Raw genomic sequence first — 20,682 nt, forward strand, 5'->3', positions numbered from 1 at the left:
AGCACCCAAGAGGTTTCACCAGCCGCTGCCACCTAGGGGACGCACAGGCAGTAAAAGAAAGGCATCAGCAGTGTGTGCACCTAACAACAGACAGTTGCTCTTAGTCAATTCCCATCCCCACATGAAGGACTGATTTTATAACCAGTATTATTAGCCAAGAGTGTTTCACATCTCTCAGGTGAAAAATGTTCAACACTTAAGGGCTACTAATAATTTTTTATGGTTGGAAATGAGGATCAAAGTACGAAAGGAAAAATAAATTCCCGGGTTCATACATCCAGCCAAGTCTGCATGGCTCATTTTCTGCCACATGTTTTAAACGGCCTCTCTTAAAGGCGGGGGAGGGGAGGAGGAACAAGTTGCATTTTATTTCCCAGCTCTTTAGGTCTGAAATAAAAGCAGACAGACTTGGGGGGAAAAAAATCAAACATTCAAGTAACACTATACACTGCTACTGTTCCCCCAGGAGCTCCTTGCAAATGAGTATCAAGAACTCAATAGATACTTTCCTGGTAAAATACATAAACAGATAAATAAATTATCCCAGGCTGAAAAGAATCTCCACATCTGGTAGCTCACTAGAGCTTGTCAAACAAGTCAGAAACACGCAGGACCAGAGAAGATCATTCTTTCGCTCCTGATTTCGGGGCTGGCGAGGGAATGTAACATTTCCCAAAGCTCTTTGCCTTCCAACAGGGAATATGACCCATTTAAACAGGCAAATGACCCCTATGTTTTCTTCCAATTAAATAAATAATGATACCCAGGCATTAGGTCTTGAATCCACATGTCTGTGTCCTCAAGTCACAGACACTGGAAGAAAAAAGGCCTTTCCTACAGGGTCTGGCCTTGCATTCCCAAGAACTTGCTAGGGCGTCCCTTAAAGGGTTATATTCAACGTACATTTAACACCTTACAGAAGTAACTTAACCTCCTCGCACCTCAGTTTTCTCGGCAATAAAGCATGAAGTGACAGGATGGTCTCCAAGGTCCCTTCCCGTTCTGATGCTGGGTTTCTTTAAAACAGAGCTGTCTGCCTTGTCCGTGGACCCCAGTACAGTGTTAACGTTCCCTACGTGTGCTATGGTTTTGCAGAGGCTGGCCGAGCACTGCCGTGGCTCCAGCAACTTCCTCTGGGAAAGGGATTCCGGAGGTCGTGACGGGTTTCAAGCTTACAGCCCAGGTAGACCTTCCCCCTTCATTCCTCTTTCATCTCTGGGCTCTGACAGGAGGCCACCCTTCTTTCTCATAGCTCGGGGAGGGTGCCGTCTGCGAGCTGCCTTCAGACTCTGCTCTGTGTCCCTTAAGCAAGCTGTGGAGCCTGCTGCTTTAAAATGGTTTCTGTAAAGTGATGCTTCCAACCCTCTAACTAAAGCTCTGCTTTACAATGCCCTCTCGTTGTGAGAAACATATGTCAGGCCTCCAAAGAGGCATCAGCAGAAACGCCATCAGAACAGACCCCGGGTCACCACGCTCTCCTCTGCTGAGGCAACGGCTGTGCTCTCCCTTTCAATCCTAAAAAGCTGTTGGCATTGCCTCCAAATACCCCTGGATCCTCACACAAGCAATCTCTCTAGGTTTCACAGGAAAGCAAAGGAGTTTGACACTTCTTACGCATACAAGTTGGATTCTTTTTCACATGAACCCATACCTTATACATTTGCCTGTACTTCTGATCCCTTAGATTCACGACACCTGAGGGATTTTAGGAAGTCATCTGGTCTATTCTTCAGCTCCAGGAAGGACTAGTAAAACCACCTTAGATACCGGAGGACTGCTGGCTGCCCCTTCCTGAAAAATTCCCAAATGGGGAGACGCCTCTGTCTCTCCAGATTTCTCTAAAAATGCTTTGGAGCCACAGTGAGAAAGGTCTGCTGCATGGTTTCTCTTTGATTCTCACATATTAAATACTGTGTTTAAACGATTTTTTATTTAATCTAGGATAATGAATTTAACTACTACAAAACTAATAAAGACTATAGATACACACACACACACACAGCCAAACCAGAAGAAACGAAGATGCCTATTTCACAGAAGAATAAGCAGGGGAATATTCTGGTTGTACTAAAAGTGCCAACGTACCTAATGTTACCTAACTGACCTAGTAAGATCATTAAATCTACAACTGCAGAATGCAGACTCTTTAGGGGCACACAGAACATTAACCAAAATAGACCTTTTACTGAGCCATATAGTCTCAACACGTTTCAAAATGATGAATTCATAGGGAGTATATTTTCTGCCCACAGTGGAATCAAATCAGAACTCAATAAGAAAAAGGTAACTTTAAAAACTGACAAAAGTAAGCAGTATACTTTTATATAACTATGGGTCAAAGAAGATATTACAAAAGAAATCAGAAAATATTTTAAACTTAAGGATAATGAAAATATGACAAATCAAAACTTGGGAAGGTACCTAAAGCAGTAATTAAGGAGAAATTTACAGCTTTAAATGCATATATTAGAAAAATAAATACTGAAATCACTGATCTAAGCTATCAAGTCAAAAGGTTAGAAAAATAACAGCCACTTAAACTCATGAAATTAGAGGAAGAGATTAATCAAGAAAAGAGTAGTTAATGAAATACAAAACAAATACACACTAAAGAAAAATCAACAAAATCAAAAGTTGATTCTTTGCAAAGAATATGACACTGATATACCTCTAACAAGGCTCAAGAAAAGGAGAGAAAACAAAAGTTGTCAATATCAGGAATGAAAAAGAGCACAGCAATCCCGATCTTATAGACTTTAAACAATAACAAGATAATAGTATGGATCATTTTATAGCAATGCATTTCACAATTTAAATTAAACGAACAGAGTCCTTGAAAAACACAGCTTATCAAAACTAACACAGGAAGAGATAGAAAGCCTTAATAGTACTAGAGCCATTAAAGAAACTGGGTCTGTAATAAACATACTAGAGTGCTGGCTGAGGATAAAAGGATGTGGGATGAGCAGTGTAAAAAAGTCATAAATATCAACTATGGCTCACAAGCAAGCTGCAGAAGAACGTAGCAGCCATGCAGTTTTCTCGATTCCTTACCATATACACACCAATTTATTTGTCTCTTCTTTTCCAATTTGATATAAGAATTATAGCTATGATATATTCCATATATACAATGTATATAGTCTATATAACTTATTCTTCAGATGTCTGTAGTTTCCTCAGCCTCTTAAGTCTATAAGTTTAATGACCTCTGGCAAATTTTGGAAGCTTTCAGCTATTTCTTTAAATATTTTTTTCTGCCCCATATTCTTTCTCTTCTCCTTCTGGGACTCTGATGACACAAATGTTATATCTTTTGTGATTGTCCCACAGGTCCCTGAGGCTCTGTGCATTTTTTTTTTCCCAATCTATTTTCTCCGTGCTGTTTAGATTGGATAATTCCTATTGATTTATCCTCAAGTTCACCAGTTCTTTCCTGTTATCTCCATTCACCTATTGAGCCCACCCAGTGAGTTTCAAATTTTGGTTACTGCAATTTTCAGTACTGAAATTTCCATCTGGTTCTTCTTTGTATCTTCTGTTTCTTTGCTGAGACTTTCTATTTTTCCATTTGTTTCAACAGTGCTCATAATTACTTATTAGAGGATTTTTTATGATAGCAGTTTTAATATCCTGGTCGATAATCCCGACATCTGTGTCATTTTGGTGTTGGCAACTGTTGATTATCTTTTCTCATTAAAGTTGCAATTTTCCTGGTTCTTGGTATGATGAGTAATTTTGGATTGTTTCCTGAACATGCTGAGTGTTACTGTGAGATGGTGCTGCCTTTCACATTTTCTGTTTTAGCAGGGAGCTTAGGTTCAGAGTGCATGTCCGGATCCACTTTGTGGGCTCTGGATTGAATATCAATTGAATTTTCAAAGACTATATCGTGCTATTCTGGTCTGCCTAATTTGTGTGCTACCCAGAGGCTAATTTGAAACCTGGGCAGTATTCTACACTACAGTTTCTTTCTCAAAGCCTTTGCTGTGTTGATTCTAGTCAGTTTCATGCATGGGCTGATCTGAAGGGAGAGGGGTGACAGTGTGCCCAGGAGGAATCCCTCCTTTCCATAACCTTCCCTCCACTCTCGAGTTGGGAACGGATGAGGTGCTGTCTCTTTGCTGTCTGTTGCTTGGTGCAGGCTGGGGATGGTGAACAGGACACCGCCCCCCAGCCCCCAGTCTCTGCAGCTGCGTCTTCGCTAACATTCACTTCATGGAGGACATGGAAGGTCAACTGAGTTCCACCCCACAGTCTCCAGAGTGGAGAGGGGACAGGGGAGGAGTGCTGTCTCTGCTCTTGCCTCCTGGTAGTGCAGGGTGGGAACGGTCAGCAGGGCTCTGAACGACAATCCCCCCAGTCACAGCATCTAGTTGGCAGGGGTACATACGGCTTCTTTCATGGTGTTTGCCTGGTGTAGAGTAGGTACAGTCAAAAGCGTTCCATCAGCAGGGCTGCCCTCTTCCCAGTCCTTACAAGAGAAAGCGGGTTTTTCTTTTTCTTTTTCTGCGTTTGTATGCTCGTTATCTGTGCCTATGAGCGTCATGGCCTTCTGCAGCACTGAGGCTGGGGTATACAGGAGGGAGGGAAGGAGGGAGGAAGGAAGGAAAAAAAAAATCCAAGGGAACTCACTGCTGGAGTATCCCTTAGGTCCTGAGGACCCTAGCCAGTCTGTCTTCTTTTTCTAGGAATAGGGTGGAATGTGCTTGCTCAATCTTGTCCAGAATTGGAAGCCTATAATTTATTCATTAAGTTACAGAATACTAAGTAGAATTGTGACAAAATTAAAGAAAGAATAAATAATTAACCAGAGACTGATATTATGACTATTGGGACTCTGTGTCTCACCTTCTAGGGGAGGGAATGCAAGGCCTGTATATGTATAAGGGACAGCTGCTGCATCCTTCTTAGTGAAAAGAATACAGTTGTTACTGTTGCTGCATGAAGTTCAAATACGTGTAGAAGGGTCTGTATGGATGCTCTGGGGTAGCCAAAGGGGTAGACTGCACTGGTTATAAAGCTACTGACTTGTAGCCCCAAGCCCTGCTTCTAATTCTGCCTTGTGATGCTAGGGCTGAGACTCTGCAAACATCTCACCTTTGCTAGGTGGTCTACCAACAGGGTGCACTAGAGAGAGACTGGAAAACTAGAGAAAAGGAGAAGGGAATTACTTCCTGTTTTGCCTGCTTTTCCCGACAGTGTGGCATTTCACCCCAGCAGCAGAATGTGGTTCTAGCCTCTTCCGGCAGAGCCAGCCTTACCCTCAGAAGTACCAGCAATAGCCAGCCAGTGGCCCCTCCTCAGAGGTTTAAGGCCCAGCCCCAGGGGTGAGGGGGTGGGGTGGGGGGTCTCTTCCAAGCTTCTGGGTTCTAACGAACCCAGCCTCTTCCCTCTCTTCCTTTGTTCCTCCCACCCTAGGGGTAGTGGACGCTCCCTGGAGTTATTCTCTCTTTATACTTTCAGTAGTCCCTGTTTGCCCTCTCAGCTCTCTAATACCTCTATTAGAAAATTTCATATACTAAATCCATTCTGTTGAAACAATTAGTATAGATTCTGTTTTCCTGACTGATACGGATTCTTATTTGTTAATATTGGAATAGGAAACAAAATGTTCAGGTGTTTTTACCTTCACCAAAGAGAGGTTTCAAACAAATGGGTTTGAATAGCACAGAGGCGCAAATAGGACAGTTACATAATAAAATCTTCCCAGGTGGCATGGTATGGGGAAAATAGCACCAAAATGAGTTGTATGCCCTTATTAAGTGCCACTTACTAACTGGGTGATATTGGATAAGTCATTTATGGGCTTCATATAGTTTATGGATGGGGCTTACCTATAATTAAAAGTGAGCAAGCTAGATTATCTCTAAGTTTATCTCCAACCTGAAACTATCACTTTATGTTCAAGAAATCACCAGTAAAACCATCTGGGCCTGGATTTTTCCTTGTAGGAAAATTTTGATAACAACTTGAATTTCTTTAATAGAGGGTACATATTCTGTTTAATTTTACATAAGTTGCAATTTTCAAAGAATTTTTACATTTCATATAAATTTTCATAATATTCTTTTAATGCCTGTAGGATCTATAGTGACAACACTTCCTTAATTGCTTTTCATTCCTGATAGTGAAATTTGTGGGGATTTTTTTGTTGTTTGTTTATTCTGTTTTTAAAAATTTTTTTTAACATCTTTATTGGAGTATAATTGCTTTACAGTGGTCTGTTAGTTTCTGCTTTATAACAGAGTGAATCAGCTATACATATACATACATCCCCATATCTCCTCCCTCTTGCATCTCCCTCCCACCCTCTCTATCCCACCCCTCTAGGTGGTCACAAAGCACCCAGCTGATCGCCCTGTGCTATGCGGCTGCTTCCCACTAGCTATCTATTTTACATTTGGTAGCATATGTAATTCCATACACATACGTTTTTATTTCTTTTGGAAGCTGCGTCATATGAAAAGTATAACTTTTTTTAACTTTATGAGAACCTGCCAAACATTTTCCCAACCTGGTTGTACCATTTAGCATTTTAACCAATATGTATGAGAGTTCTAAGTTGCTCCACAGTCTAACCAACATGTGGCACTATCAGTATTTTAAATTTTATTTCATCATTCTAGTGGGTATATAGTGGTAACTCATCGTGCTTTTACTTTAGAATTGCCCTAATGACTATGAGGTGGAGAGTTTTTTCATATGTTAGTTTACATCTCTATATCTTCTTTTATGAAGTAACTGTTCAAATCTTCTGCCCATTTTTAACTGACTTGTTTTCTTATTATAGAGGTATGAGAGTTCTTTATATATTTTGAAAATATTTTTCCCAGTCTATGACTTGCCTTTTTATTTTCTTAGAAGTGTCTTTTTAAAAAGTGTTAATTTTGATGAAGTCCAATTTGGTTTCTTTTATATCCTGTGCTATTTGTCTCTTACTTAAAGGAAAAAAACAAACATTGCTTAGCTCAGGTACACTAGAACTTTTTCCACTGTTTTCTTTAAGAAGCTTTATAATTTTAGTTCCTGCATTTAGGGCTAGGATCCATTCTGAACTGACATATGGATATCAAATTACTCCAGCACCGTTTAGTGAAAAGCCTGTCCCACCGCTATTGAACTGACTTGGGTCTTTTGCTGAAAACTGATTGATGACACGTGTGGTCTATTTCTGGCCTCTATTCTATTTCATTGATCTACACGTCTAAGTTTACACCCGTACCACAGAGTCCTGATTACTGTAGCTTTATAGAAGTCTTAAAATAAGGTAGTCCCGCAATTTTGTCCTTCTTTCTTAAAATTGCTTTGGCTTTTCCAGGCCCATTGTGTTTCCATTTCAACTTGAGAACTAGCTTGTCAATTTTAACTTTTTAAAAAGCCTTCTGGGATTCTGACTGGGCTTGCTTTGAATCTATAAATCAGTTTGGGGAGAACTTACACCTTAATGATAGTGAGTCTTTGGATTCAGACGTATGATACATCTTTCCATTTATGAAGTTGTTCAATTTCTCTCAGCAATGTTTTGTGGTTTGCAATGAACCTATATGGCCCCCCTTTTTAATACATTTTTCAAGCTGACCCTCCCTACCCCTTCTCCAGGCAACCACCGATCTCTTGATCACTAAAGATTAGTTTGTGTTTTCTATAAATGAAATCATAAAATATGTTCTCTTTTTCATCTTGCTTCACTCACTCGGCATAATTATTTTTAAATACAACCATGTTGTCGTATGCATCAAGAGCTCATCAATTTATTACTGAGTAGTATTCTATTGTATGGATATACCACAATTAGTTTATTCATTCAACTTTTGATAAGACTTTTTTTTTTGTCCCCTCCAGATTTTGGCTTTTACAAATAAAAGCTGCAAGTACAAATACTAATACTTGTATTAGCGTACAAGTATTTGTGTTTACTTATGCTCTTATTTCTCTAGGGTGAATCTCTGTGAGGAGAATGGTGGGGTCACGTGGTAGATATATGTTTAACATTTTAAACTCCAAACTGCTTTCTAAAATGGCTGTATCCAGATTGTGGATCACAGTGAAGTGGAAAGGCACGCAGGCCAGAGTAATCTCTCTCCTATCTTTCATATGCATGCTGGTAATGAAGATTTATTCATTCATCAAACATTACTGAGTATCTGATGAACGGACTGAATTGGGTTAGGCAAAGAGGATACAGCAATGAACAAGACAGCCGTGGTTCTGTCCCTATGGGGCTTACATTCTCGAAGAAAAGCAGACACTAAACAACACACTTCACAATTATTTGCTCACAAAGAGGTAGAGTGCTCTAGTCTGGAGAATTTCTGAAAGCTTCCTTTGATCTGAGCACTGAAGGATGAAGAGCAGTCAACAAGATAGATACAGTCCTAACACACTGTGATAACTGTGACGAAGAAGTAGTTCTGGGCTCCAACATAACTCTCCTAGGACATAAATTTTTGTTAACTGATTTGTTTGTTCATTTAATCCGTCAAGCTTGCATGAGAGTAATCCTAGCCTTTGGCATAAAAAACAGGATTTAGGAGCACCATCTTCTGTCTTCCGATTCAACACAAAACTGGGTACCCTCTCCAGAAGAGAACTGTCCCTTCTGAATGATGGACACAACCATCAACCTTCCTCATGAATCAGCGGAATCATGAGAATGACAGCAGCAGTCGTGGTAGCAGCTGCTAATGTGGCATCTCATGAAGAGCAGAAGAGCACACTGCCCACCACCCAGAACGGGTACTTCCCGAGCGCTGTCCACGTGGTGGTGCTACACAATCTTATCTAATGTACGCGACAACCCAATGAAGCAGATACCGTTAGTGCCATTTTATATAAGAATAAACTACAACCCAGAGAGATTACATAAGTTGTCCATGGTGACAGAGTAGAAACTTGGGCCCAGTACTGTCCTAACTTTGTTCATTATATTAATTACTATACAAGAAATAACTTTACAAAGTTACCCTAAAGCACTAGTGGCAGGGATGCCTGAAAAATATTAGTTTTCCTTAGCAGCAAGGTAAGTTAGTGATGGACAAGGGATATGCTGATGGTTCTGAGGACTACTTTTGAGGACCAGTAGTCTCTGACATGGTAAAAATCCTCAGGGAAGACAGTATAGTGTCACACAAACTTGAATTTAAACCCCAACTCTTCCACTTATTTACCTGTGTGACTGCAGTCAAGTTATCTAACCTTACTTAGTCTCAGTAAAGAAGGTGAAAAACAAGAACTGCCTTGCAGGTTTGGGAAAAGATCATTAATGTATGTAAACACCCAGTAAATTGATAGGAACATAGTAAGTTGTATATAGATAGTAGTTAGGAAAGTTGTTCCTTTCATAGCATCTGGAGAAGATCCCAATTACTGGAGATGAGGCGTTTCCCTGCCCCCTACTCCTCTGATACACATCACTTCTTTAGAGGTAATGTGGAGTAAACACAGGGCATCAGAGGGAAGAGGTGAAGATTCAAGCTCAGTCCCTCCGGGTTTTGCACTTCCTCTCATCAACACATTTTTTGCTGCTTGAAACGAACTCAAGGTTGAAAGAGATTCCAGGTTTCAATATTCATGAGATCCCAAGATTTCAACTCAAGGTTGAAAGGAATTCATCTAGTCTAACTTCCTTTTATTAGACTTCATTTAGACCAACTGAAATATCAAAGAGGTAGCACTCTGTCCATCTTGGCTACACCATTTGGAATGTTCCCTTTTTCAACCTTCCTTTTACCACAAAAATAAACACAGGGGTATAGTCTGAAGCCATTACATGCAGTGGAGAGAAAATACTGGCAGAAAAACTGGTTTTGCCATGAGTTGCCTACTTATTACTTAGAGGAAGAAGTAGGTAATTTGCTTTTTGAAAAAATGGGAATGATAGTGTATGAAACATCATCCAACACCCTAGACGTGACGATCCGAAAGAAAGACACCAATATGAATAGAAATAAATCCAGAAAGATGAGTGTATGTTTTCCTAGCTAGTCTCATGCCTTTCACTGGCCAGAAATGACATTGACCAAGGTATCACACATCAGTCTATTTCACAATTTCTTTTATACGCAATGGATATATAAATATAGTTTATATATATAGTAAAAACCTGGGAAAACTTGAGCTTTTAATTTTTGGTGGTGGCAGTGGTAGGGGGATTCCTATTTCTTCCCCTTAAAATCCACTTCTAATTTAAGGCTTAGAGAGTAAATTTCTATAATAAATACATGTATCACATAGTGCTTCATTAGATAAAATTTCATGATCTCTTAGAACCTCAAATTTAACAAATCCTAAAAATGGTTACCTCTCTCCCAAAGACAGGATGACTACGGGGGATAAACTTCCCCCCCCCGCTCTCCCCTGTGCCAGCTGTAGCTAATTGATTTGTACACTCTGTTTTGCTTGGGTCTGATACCACCATTACACCCCCGCAGCCGCAGGCCTCAGCCTGTCGCCATCATGCATCTCGTGTACATCCTCCCTGACAGGACTCATCAATTCCTACTGCTTTTCACCAGGCCTCAGCTCTGGCACTTTCCCCGGGGGAGACCTTTACTGGTCTCCATACTTAACCCCTGAACCCAGTCTAATCCATCAGCCACATCGAATGAATGGTGATAGAGAATGTTTCTCCCCAAAGACAGGCAGCCAGCCTCTCCACTTAAAACTCAGAAAGAAAGCCATCAACAGGGTCTGCTTTCTGTTTGTCAGTGTCGCCAGCTTCGTCGCTTATTGATGTTTTTATTGTTGCTGTGCCCAGCTGCTTGAGTCGGGGAAGTGGTATTCAAGGAGACATCAATTAAAGTGCTTGTTAAACGTCATAGATGCTCTTTTGAAAATGTCCCCTGGGACTCTCCCTGGGAGTTCCCAAAACTGGTGGATGGCACAGCTGTCATTCTGGAATAGGGTTTCCCCAAAGTTCTAAAGAACAGCTTCATAACCTACACTCCTACGCACAGCTTTTGGACGCTACTAGAATTTAGAAATTACGACTTTACAGAATGAAATATAACACTCTTTAGTAGGAAAGACAAGCAGTAATGGGCAATAACTATCAAAAATGTAAATGCACCGTTTGAAACCTCCTTACCTCATAACCGAACTGCAGCTCATCAGAGGTCAGCATAATGATATCGTCGTCAATGGCCAGAACGGCCTCCGTCTCGATTTCATCGTAAGGGAAGAAACGGTTACTCAACTTGTTTTCAGCAGTTCTTACAACTTTTAAAGGAACCCGGATTTTGGGCCACAGAGAATCTGGAAAAAGAAAAACCGAGGTATTTATTACTCTCCTAACTTCTGTTAGGAGACAAACTGGTGAAAGCATCGCATCACAAATGAGATGGAAGAATCAACTCACATCCATGACTCTCATGAAATCCACACGCACAGCTGTGCAAGGAGAAACTCTTATAGGTGCGTTTTTATAATATCTTACATTGTAAATACTTCTATCCTCTCTACATCCTTACAGCACTACTGATTCTCAATGTCGTCTTAACCAGAATCCACAAAGTAGCTTCAACTCACAATCGAGAGACAGAGGAGCAAAACGACTTGATGAAGGTCACGGTGATGAGAGGACGAATGGGCTCTGGACCGCCTCACGCTCAGGCCCGTGGTTTGAACACCAGGACTCTACCACCTCTGCACAATCCTTCCAGGTAGGTACACCCTAGCTCAAAACCTCCCTGCAGCTCTGCTGGGAAATACATGTGCTGAACACAAAAGCGCCTGCCCCCATCACGCCATCACCAACAGCTCCCCAGGCTGCCAAATCCACCCTCACAGAACTGTGGCCCTGAGGGAGTTCAGTTTTCCTAACTTAGCACCTTACTGCCTCGACAGCCCTGCTCTCCTGACTCACTGGGCTTGGTTTCTCATTATGATCAATTTACAGAGCAAATATCGAATATCTAGGTCCAATTACATGGGATTTTCTGGCATACTGAAGAAACACAAACTCATGACTTGCCTTACATTTTTCCCATTCTACTTTGAAATGACTGAAGCCATTTAACCTCAGGTTCCTTATTTTAAAGTGCTGTGTTTAGCACAGCATGAAATTAATACTTGTTTCAATACAGGACCCACGTCCACAGACCTCAGCGTTCTCTACAGAGGGCAGTTTGTTCTTCACGCAACATTTGTCAAACGAGAATAGAAAAGGTATCATACTGCTTCCAAAAACCCAACACGTAATTGTGGGAAGGTCTAGTTTTTGTGATTCTTGAAGCCCCGAGATGCCTGTGGCCACTGCAGAGTCACCATACTGAAGGAGAAGTGTGACAGAGGGAAAATCAGGAGGGAAAAAAACCTGTCTGAACTGACTGCAGATAAAATCTCCTACGCATAATTTACAATACATCCATGTAACACGTTGGGGTGCTCCAAGGGTCTTAGAGGAGGCACCCCCAAGGGCAGCTTCCCAGCAGGTTCTGCAGATACCTTCAACAGCAATTCAGTGAACTGAAGCCCTCGACAGTACCCCGGCTGGCCTGATAACACCCCCTGGACAACTTCCTGCTGAATTCCGCGGGTATCCAAGGCGGCTGCTGGTTTCTTGTTTGCCAGTCTTGGCCTGTGGCACCTGAGAACCTTCACCATGCTGTGGGCTGCAGCCACCCTGTCTCCAGCCAGGTCTGAATCTCAGACCTAGCTGGGGAAGAGGCTCTCCCAAGTTTATTTCCTGTAATCCTTAGAGAGCTCTTTTTTACCATTTAGTCACCAATCTCCTATTCCTAGTTAGTAATTCTTTATATTAAACGTTTCCTGTTCAAGTTACTGTGTGGTTTCTGTCTCCCACCTGGACCTTGACTAACACACTAGGGATATCAGAAGGATTATCAGATGAAAGGGGAATTGTTTTCTATGGCCTCTGAAGTTAGAACCATGACCAATGGCTGGGTGGAAGTTACAGGGAAATTGATTTAAACTCTAAATAGGTAAGAATTTTCTGATGCAATGAAATGCCTTCGGCAACACAATGTGCACTTCTATTTGAAATGCACTAACCTTAGAGACCAAACAAGATGCCTCTGAGGTCCTAGGACTGTATGGACAGTAACACTGCACAGAAAGAACAGTCTCTGGAAAGAGCTTCAAATCTCAGGTGTATCCATTACCAGCTATGTGATCCTGAACAAGTCAATCACGTTCTGCCTGTGTCTTTGACTGTGAAGATGGAAGAGGAACACCACCTTCACACGTGAGAAGGTGTGAGGATGAATGGTAACGCATTTAGCAGCATGGTGCCCGGCGCCTAGCAGACATCCACTAAGTGTCAGCTGTGCTTTCCCTTGAAAGTCTGAGTCTATTTACAGACCAAAGGATATTTCTGAACCTTAGATAGCGGTGGCAAAGTGGTACATGTCAGATCTGGTATATTACTCTGACAAGCCAGGGGCGTGTCCTCAGCATGTATCTTCAATGTCTACTTTGAGAGGAACAGAATCCCTGCCATTAATCCTCTGGAACTGAGAAAACCTAACACACTAGCGGAACAAAAGAACGTGGAACTTTGGCCATGTTAATTTCACAAGGCAACAAACAGCCCCTCTTTCTGCAGTACCTACAGAAAACAGGCTAGCTGCTTGGGTTAAGTGTAGACGTGCCTCCACCCGGGATGAGATCGGGACTTGCACTCAGGGAGTGCGCACAGCATGTTCGACAGCTTTCCACATTCTTCGCCTGCATATATCCTAAAATTACTTGAGACAATGTCCATAAAGAACTAACCTGCCTCTAGAAAGTCTTTGATGGGGAAGTTTTAGAAGGTGATGAAGGCCAAAGAGGATGATATGGGGTGCAGATGGGAATGCAGAATGAATCATGGCTCTTTTGGAAATGCGATTACCTCTTCCTGTTCTGGGTTGGGGCTGGATAGCCAAAGGCAGCTTCGGCAAAAGGAGTCTCCATCCCAATGGTCCAGCTGTCTATGAACCATCGTTACTACAAGACAGGACTTCAAGCAGAATTCCCAGTTTCTTGTTTTCACTTTTTTTTTTTTTTTTTTTTTGCGGTACGCGGGCCTCTCACTGTTGTGGCCTCTCCCGTTGCGGAGCACTGGCTCCGGACGCACAGGCTCAGCGGCCATGGCTCACGGGCCCAGCCGCTCCGCGGCATGTGGGATCCTCCCGGACCGGGACACAAACCCGTGTCCCCTGCATCGGCAGGCGGATTCTCAACCACTGCGCCACCAGGGAAGCCCTTGTTTTCACATTTTCAAATAAAACAGGCCTCTAAGAAAGGGAACTACCTTTCTCTCGGGCTTTAGCATCCCTTCCGTGGAATACAGAGATAAGAGGGCAGCAATCAAAGAATAAGCATTATAATTACTCCCTGCCCTAAAGCAGATAATGTTGATATGGGACTTTGATTCTGTTTAAAAAAATAGGGGGACTTCCCTGGTGGCTCAGTGGCTAAGAATCCGCCTGCCAATGCAGGGGACATGGGGTCGAGCCCTGGTCCAGGAAGATCCCACATGCCGCAGAGCAACTAAGCCCGTGCGCCACAACTACTGAGCCTGCGCTCTTGAGTCCGTGAGCCACAACTACTGAGCCCCCGTGCCACAACTACTGAAGCCCGTGCGCCTAGAGCCCATGCTCCGCAACGAGAGAAGCCACCGAAATGAGAAGCCCGCGCACCGCAACAAAGAGTAGCTCCCGCTCGCCACAACTAGAGAAAGCCTGCACATCGCAACGAAGACCCCATGCAGCCAATAAATAAATAAATTAATTAATTAAAAAATAGGACAGGAGCATGAGGTAGGAAAGAAAAATATAGGTGAGAAAGAATAGAGGTTTTTTTTTCTTCTTTCTTTCTTTCTTTCCATTAAGTATTTTCAAAAGAATAGATTTACTCTTCTGCCTCTCCTTGAGCCCCTGATAAGGACCTGGTTCATCTGCATAATCCCAAATTAGAGAACTGACAAAGCATGATGATTTTCTGAGCGCTAATTGGCGATCTGAATAGATACAGTGGGGCCTAGTGCGCAGCGCATGAGCTTTGGATCCAGAGAGACCTGTGTTCACGTCTGGCTCTGCCATTTTGCAGCTCTGTGATTGAGGCAAGTTACTCAACTAATGTGAGCTTCACTTTTGTAAAATGGGAAGAATAACAGCTTCCTTGCAGGTCTGTCATAAGGAGCAGAGATAATACGTGTAAAGCACTTAGCACAGTTCCTATTCCTTGGATATAAAAGGTACTCAGTGCATGGTTATAATAACGCTACATCATTCTCATCTTCACAGATGGATTCTTGTAAAGTCTAGGAACTTCACCTCCCCTCTGACAACTTGAAGAGGTGTAGACAGAAGAATATGGGGTGACTCCTTAGGGTGCAGAAGCAAACAGTGTCACAGCTAGAAACCTTCAGCCTCTTGCTACATTGCTTATCCCAGATGGGCTCTCTTTCTTTACTTCTTGAAATTCTAAATGGAACCACATGAATTATAGCTTGTGTCTCATCCTGTGAATCTGTAGCTGGCAAACAGAAATGTCACCTTCCATTCACACAAAGTAGTCTGAAAAATAAGATTTCTCAAACACATTGCCAAATTTATGAAAAGCAAACAGCTGAGCCAGCTGACCTGATAACTTTACAGTTTTGAGCTTTAGTCCAGCTTGAAGGAGAAAAAGAACTCCTCGTGTTAAGGATTTTTAAAAAACGTGTACCGATTAACAGTTTTCTCCAAGTTGGATGCCAAGAGCCACGTGAGCATGAATTCTCCGACTCTGCAAAGGCACTACACAATGTTCAGGTTGCCTGACGATGACCCAAAGCCCATCCTGGCGATCACTGTCGCAAACACAACCACAGATCCACCAACTAAATGATCAGATTATCTCCATACAAATCTTGAGCCCCCTCCAGGAGTGCTAGAGCTGCCTGGTGTACAGCCGGTCCCCATGCCCCTCACTCCCCAGGTCCCAGAATTCAGCTCGAAGGAAGAGAGCTGCTGCTTCTACTTCTCGCTTGCCTCTTCCGAGGTGACTATCCTGAAATGCTCAGCCAATCCCATCCTGCCTGTTAAGAACTATGAGAGTCCCAACCTGAAGCTGGGGTCAGGATGGGGGGTTCCTTGAGATCAACTCAAATTTAAAACTGAAATCAATTAAAACAGAAGGCTGAGTTAAACCTATCTGAAATGTACAATGTAACAGCTTCCTTCAAACAGGGGCCAGGGGCCAAGCCTAACAACCTTTATATCCATCAAGCCTGGAAACTAAAGAGCCGGGGAGAAGGAAGGCAGTGGCTTGCCTTTTCTTCTGACAGAGCTGAAAACCAACGTGACGAAAGCTTGCTGGAAATTTCTATTGCCTAGTCTAAGTATTTACTTAAACTTCAAATCCAGCAATTTAGACTTAAATGTAACCAAAAAGAAAAAAGTATTTGCTTGGGTCGCAGAGTGAAAAAAAAAAGGTTGGGGGGGGGAGGGGGCAATTTCTGCCTACACTAACCCTCCCAGCAGCAGGCATGTTAGCCACAATATTTATTCTAGTAAATGTAGAGAGAGCGGAAAACATCACTTTTGCCTCTAATATTTCAAAGCCTTGGACTTGCTTTTTAAAAAATATATATGTTACTAATGCCGTACATGAAAAATCAGATGCCTCTGCTGGCACGAGGGCCAGAGCTGACAGCCGCATTCACCAACTGAACCAACACCCCACAGAAGATTAAACATGGTTCACGTTCTCCCTTGACAACCACGTCACCAGAGCTGGAGCCCTGACCTAAAAACCACTGTTAGAAAAAAGCTGGTCCAGTCCCTAACCGTGTCAAAATTAGGGCCTCATCAGTTGAGGGCTGTCTTTCCTCTCTAGAGCCAAAATATTTCAAAAATAAACTAAACTCTCGGTCATAGAATTAACCACTACACTTTACTAGGGTGTACCAAAAATTAAAACTGAACACCCAGCTCCAAAACCTAGGTTTGTGCTCTTGCTTTTAGTTATGCCAATGTAGGGGCTTAGACCAAGGAGGAAGAAAAAGATTTCTCCTTTCTCGTAGTTTGTAATGATACTTGCCCCAAAGAAGTGACTCAAATTTACAATAAATGATTCACCTTAAGCCCGAAGTGGCTAATGAAGTTTTCTAAGGACAGAACTGCCTATCTGGGCAGGAGGGCGGGGTGCGGGTGGAGGCTCTCTGAAAGCTGGTGGCCTCCGCGTGCAGGAGCGTGACTGCAGCATGACACAGAGTTGTTCCGCGTCCCACGAGGGGCACGGGACACGCAGCCTTGCTTCTGAAAACAGGACCTCTCCTTTATAAATGAAGAGACGAATGAGCAACGCAGTACCCCCGATCCCCCTCACTCTGGTGGACCAGGGTCTCCCACGACCACCCCTGCGCTGCTCCTTTTGTCCCGTCCTCCTCCCTTTCTCCCTCTCAGATGGTACCTGGTGCCAACACCTTCCGCTTTCTTCTACCCCTTCCCTCCTCCTTTACTGAGAGTCAAAAAAAAAAAAAAAAAAAAAATCCAGAAATGTTGGGAGGAAAAAAACTTGGCATAAAAGATAGTTAATAATAATAATACAAAAGGCAGTGTGCTTCAGGGCGTACTATGGGCATGCTGTTCATTTAAAACAGCTACTTTGTTTACTAAACTGTGGCTCTCTGAATATAGAAAGTAAGTATTGATTCTCTCAGAGAACAAAAGTCCCACCACGTAAAAATGTTTAAATGTCTCAGGAGGACATTTAAATCCTGATTCGCCTCACAGACAGAAGTACGTTCTTCTCCCAGCCTAGACTACGGATCTGCTACCGGGAGTTTCCAGGGCTGACTATCCTGACTTCAGTATAACCAATTAAACAAGAACAGCCATAAAAAGTGCAGATACTACTGTCACGCAATAAACTAGACCTTATCGGTGATAGTGGTGCACATTACAAACTTCAAACTCATTCCTTGCTCTAATCCATCAGAAACTTCCTGGCTTTAATAGGCTATAAAGGGCAGGAGCTTTGAAGTCCCTGGGATTAGGATCAGTAATAGACGGACTGAATGAGAAACAAAATGCAGGTGGAACGTCCTCTATGCGTCCTGAATTAAAAACAAATCCAGTGAATCAAACAGCCCTCAACCCTAGCTTCCAGATTACGGGGGTGGCCAAGGCAAGCAACAGAGCCATTAAGGATGAGCCGGTGGGAACTTCCAGAGAGGGCTCACTCTAAGGAACAGATTCAAGCCCGGGAGGGCGTGCCTTGCTAACTTTCCCCATCGGAGGTGAGGCTGTTCTTTTTGAAGAGGAGCACAGTATCAGAGCAGAGATAAGGAAGGAGAAAACTAATGCCTTTTAAACTGAGTTTTCATGTAAACAAATCAGCTGAGAGGCCGAGGGAGCTGAGATCTGTTTTCCCAAGGCTGATGGCCTTTGATCCTATTGATTCCTAAGCCCTCAAACACTTGCGGCTACAGAGCATGCCGTGGGCTTAGAGTTAAACGGGCCACCCTAGAACAAGGATGGGATGATTGAGAAAACCAGGGTCATGCTGTCTCAGAAATGGCATTACTGTTGACAGAGCAGGAAAATTCATTTTAAACCAAAGGATGCAAATCATTTGGCCATCCAAATAGCGACCCAGCTGAGGGGTTCGCTAACGCCCAAACCAGGCCTTTCCTGAACGCACGGTCTCCCCTCCCTTCTTACCTTCCGGGGGGTTTTTATTCTGATTATTCCAGACGACCAGCAGCTTGGATAAACTGGGCACCTTGGACACTTCAGTGATGACCCGGAAGAGGCTCTCCACTCGGTCATAGGTGAGGACGATGGCCGTGAAACCTTGAGACTGTGGCGGTATCAGTGGCAGGAAGAGCGGGTTGCTCACACTGCCCCATTTCTGCAAGAGAGCACGTGAATGTGGGTCAGAGAGGGATCTAGTAACAATGAGGCTGATCTCTTTCCCAGCGTCACCAATAAACCTGAACATGGGAGATCTGATGGCCTTTCCCATGACCAATCCAAGGGCCAAGCAACTGTTCAAAGTCTTTCCCTCAAAATCTGTGCTGATGCTCTTTAATTAAGTTTGGCTCTGATACCCCTGAACAAGGGGCAGAGAAGTTTTGCAGCTGAGAAGAGATTTCTGGTCAAACATGGCAGATTAAACACATGCATTTATCTTCATTCCCTCCCCAAACCCACTAAAGTGGGTTAATAGATATATATAGATATACATATAAAAGTGCAGTTAATAGATATAAATCTACCCAGACAATGAAATGGGAGCAGAGACAGCAGCTGATGAGCAGCGTGAACACGTTTCTGAAAGACGGAAAGGGGCTGGAGAAGTGATGACAGCACAGGAGAGGGAGAGCTGAAACCCAAGTACCAAAAGGTGGGCGGAGGGTAGGGGGAGCAACAAGGCAAGCAAGCCCCAACTGTAGCCCCACAAAGGCTCAGTGGGCCCTTGTGAGTAAGAGGAGGGGGCTGAAAACAGGAGGACTAGTTAAAATATCTGTAAGGAGCAGCGACGGACTCAGGGCACAGCCCTCCCCATCACCTACCCACTCAGCCAGAAAACTACTCTTCTTCCCTGCCCGAGCTAGAGAAGGGAGATTTATCCTCTGAGGAAACTGAAGCTCTAGACATGGAAACACAGGCACAGACGAGAGGAAAATGCAATTAAAGCCTATATTTTGAATGATGAGCTCTATGGCCTTCTGCCTTCCTCCAGATCCCAAAACATCGGCAGTCATGTGGTTTACTTGCCACTCCATGATCTTACAGCGAAGCTCCATCACCTTACAGTGAAGCTCCATCACCTTACAGCGAAGCTCCACCACCTTACAGCGAAGCTCCACCACCTTACAGCGAAGCTCCACCATCTTACAGCGAAGCTCCACCACCTTACAGTGAAGCTCCACCACCTTACAGTGAAGCTCCATCATCTTACAGCGAAGCTCCACCACCTTACAGTGAAGCTCCATCATCTTACAGTGAAGCTCCACCACCTTACAGCGAAGCTCCACCATCTTACAGCGAAGCTCCACCATCTTACAGTGAAGCTCCATCACCTTACAGCGAAGCTCCACCACCTTACAGCGAAGCTCCATCACCTTACAGCAAAGCTCCACCACCTTACAGCGAAGCTCCACCACCTTACAGCGAAGCTCCACCACCTTACAGCGAAGCTCCACCACCTTACAGCGAAGCTCCATCACCTTACAGCGAAGCTCCACCATCTTACAGTGAAGCTCCACCACCTTACAGCAAAGCTCCATCACCTTACAGTGAAGCTCCATCATCTTACAGCGAAGCTCCATCATCTTACAGCGAAGCTCCATCACCTTACAGCGAAGCTGCATCATCTTACAGCGAAGCTCCACCATCTTACAGTGAAGCTCCACCATCTTACAGCGAAGCTCCATCACCTTACAGTGAAGCTCCATCATCTTACAGCGAAGCTCCATCATCTTACAGCGAAGCTCCACCATCTTACAGCAAAGCACCATCACCTTACAACGAAGCTCCACCACCTTACAGTGAAGCCCTCGGGCAACAAGCTTCCCTTAAACAAAAACTTCTGATCATGTGTCCAGGTGAACTGCTGTGTCAGTGCACACGCTCGCCTTCTCCGTCTGACACACCCTGACGTGCACTGTCACCCTGGGCCTTCCCCACCCTGTCCCTTGCGCCCTAGAAGACCTCAGTCTGACCTAGAAACCACCTCAGATCC

At 43.4% G+C, this 20,682-nt stretch overlaps 1 protein-coding gene across 2 annotated transcripts in view; it reads right to left on the minus strand.

Annotated features, from left to right (window-relative positions):
- Positions 1–20,682, minus strand: part of EXT2 (exostosin glycosyltransferase 2) — a 130,251-nt gene that overhangs the window by 37,992 nt on the left and 71,577 nt on the right. For both annotated transcript variants that reach the window (XR_009564866.1, XM_030864627.2), the window contains exons 8-9: positions 18,657–18,846; positions 11,090–11,256 (exon numbers count right to left, since the gene is read on the minus strand). Coding sequence is in view for 1 of the 2 variants with exons in the window: in XM_030864627.2 (XP_030720487.1) it covers positions 11,090–11,256; positions 18,657–18,846 (357 nt within the window). In the remaining variant the exon portion in view is untranslated. The remainder of the gene's footprint in view (positions 1–11,089; positions 11,257–18,656; positions 18,847–20,682) is intronic.

This window comes from Globicephala melas, chromosome 8, assembly GCF_963455315.2.
Source record: "Globicephala melas chromosome 8, mGloMel1.2, whole genome shotgun sequence".
NCBI lineage: Eukaryota > Metazoa > Chordata > Mammalia > Artiodactyla > Delphinidae > Globicephala > Globicephala melas.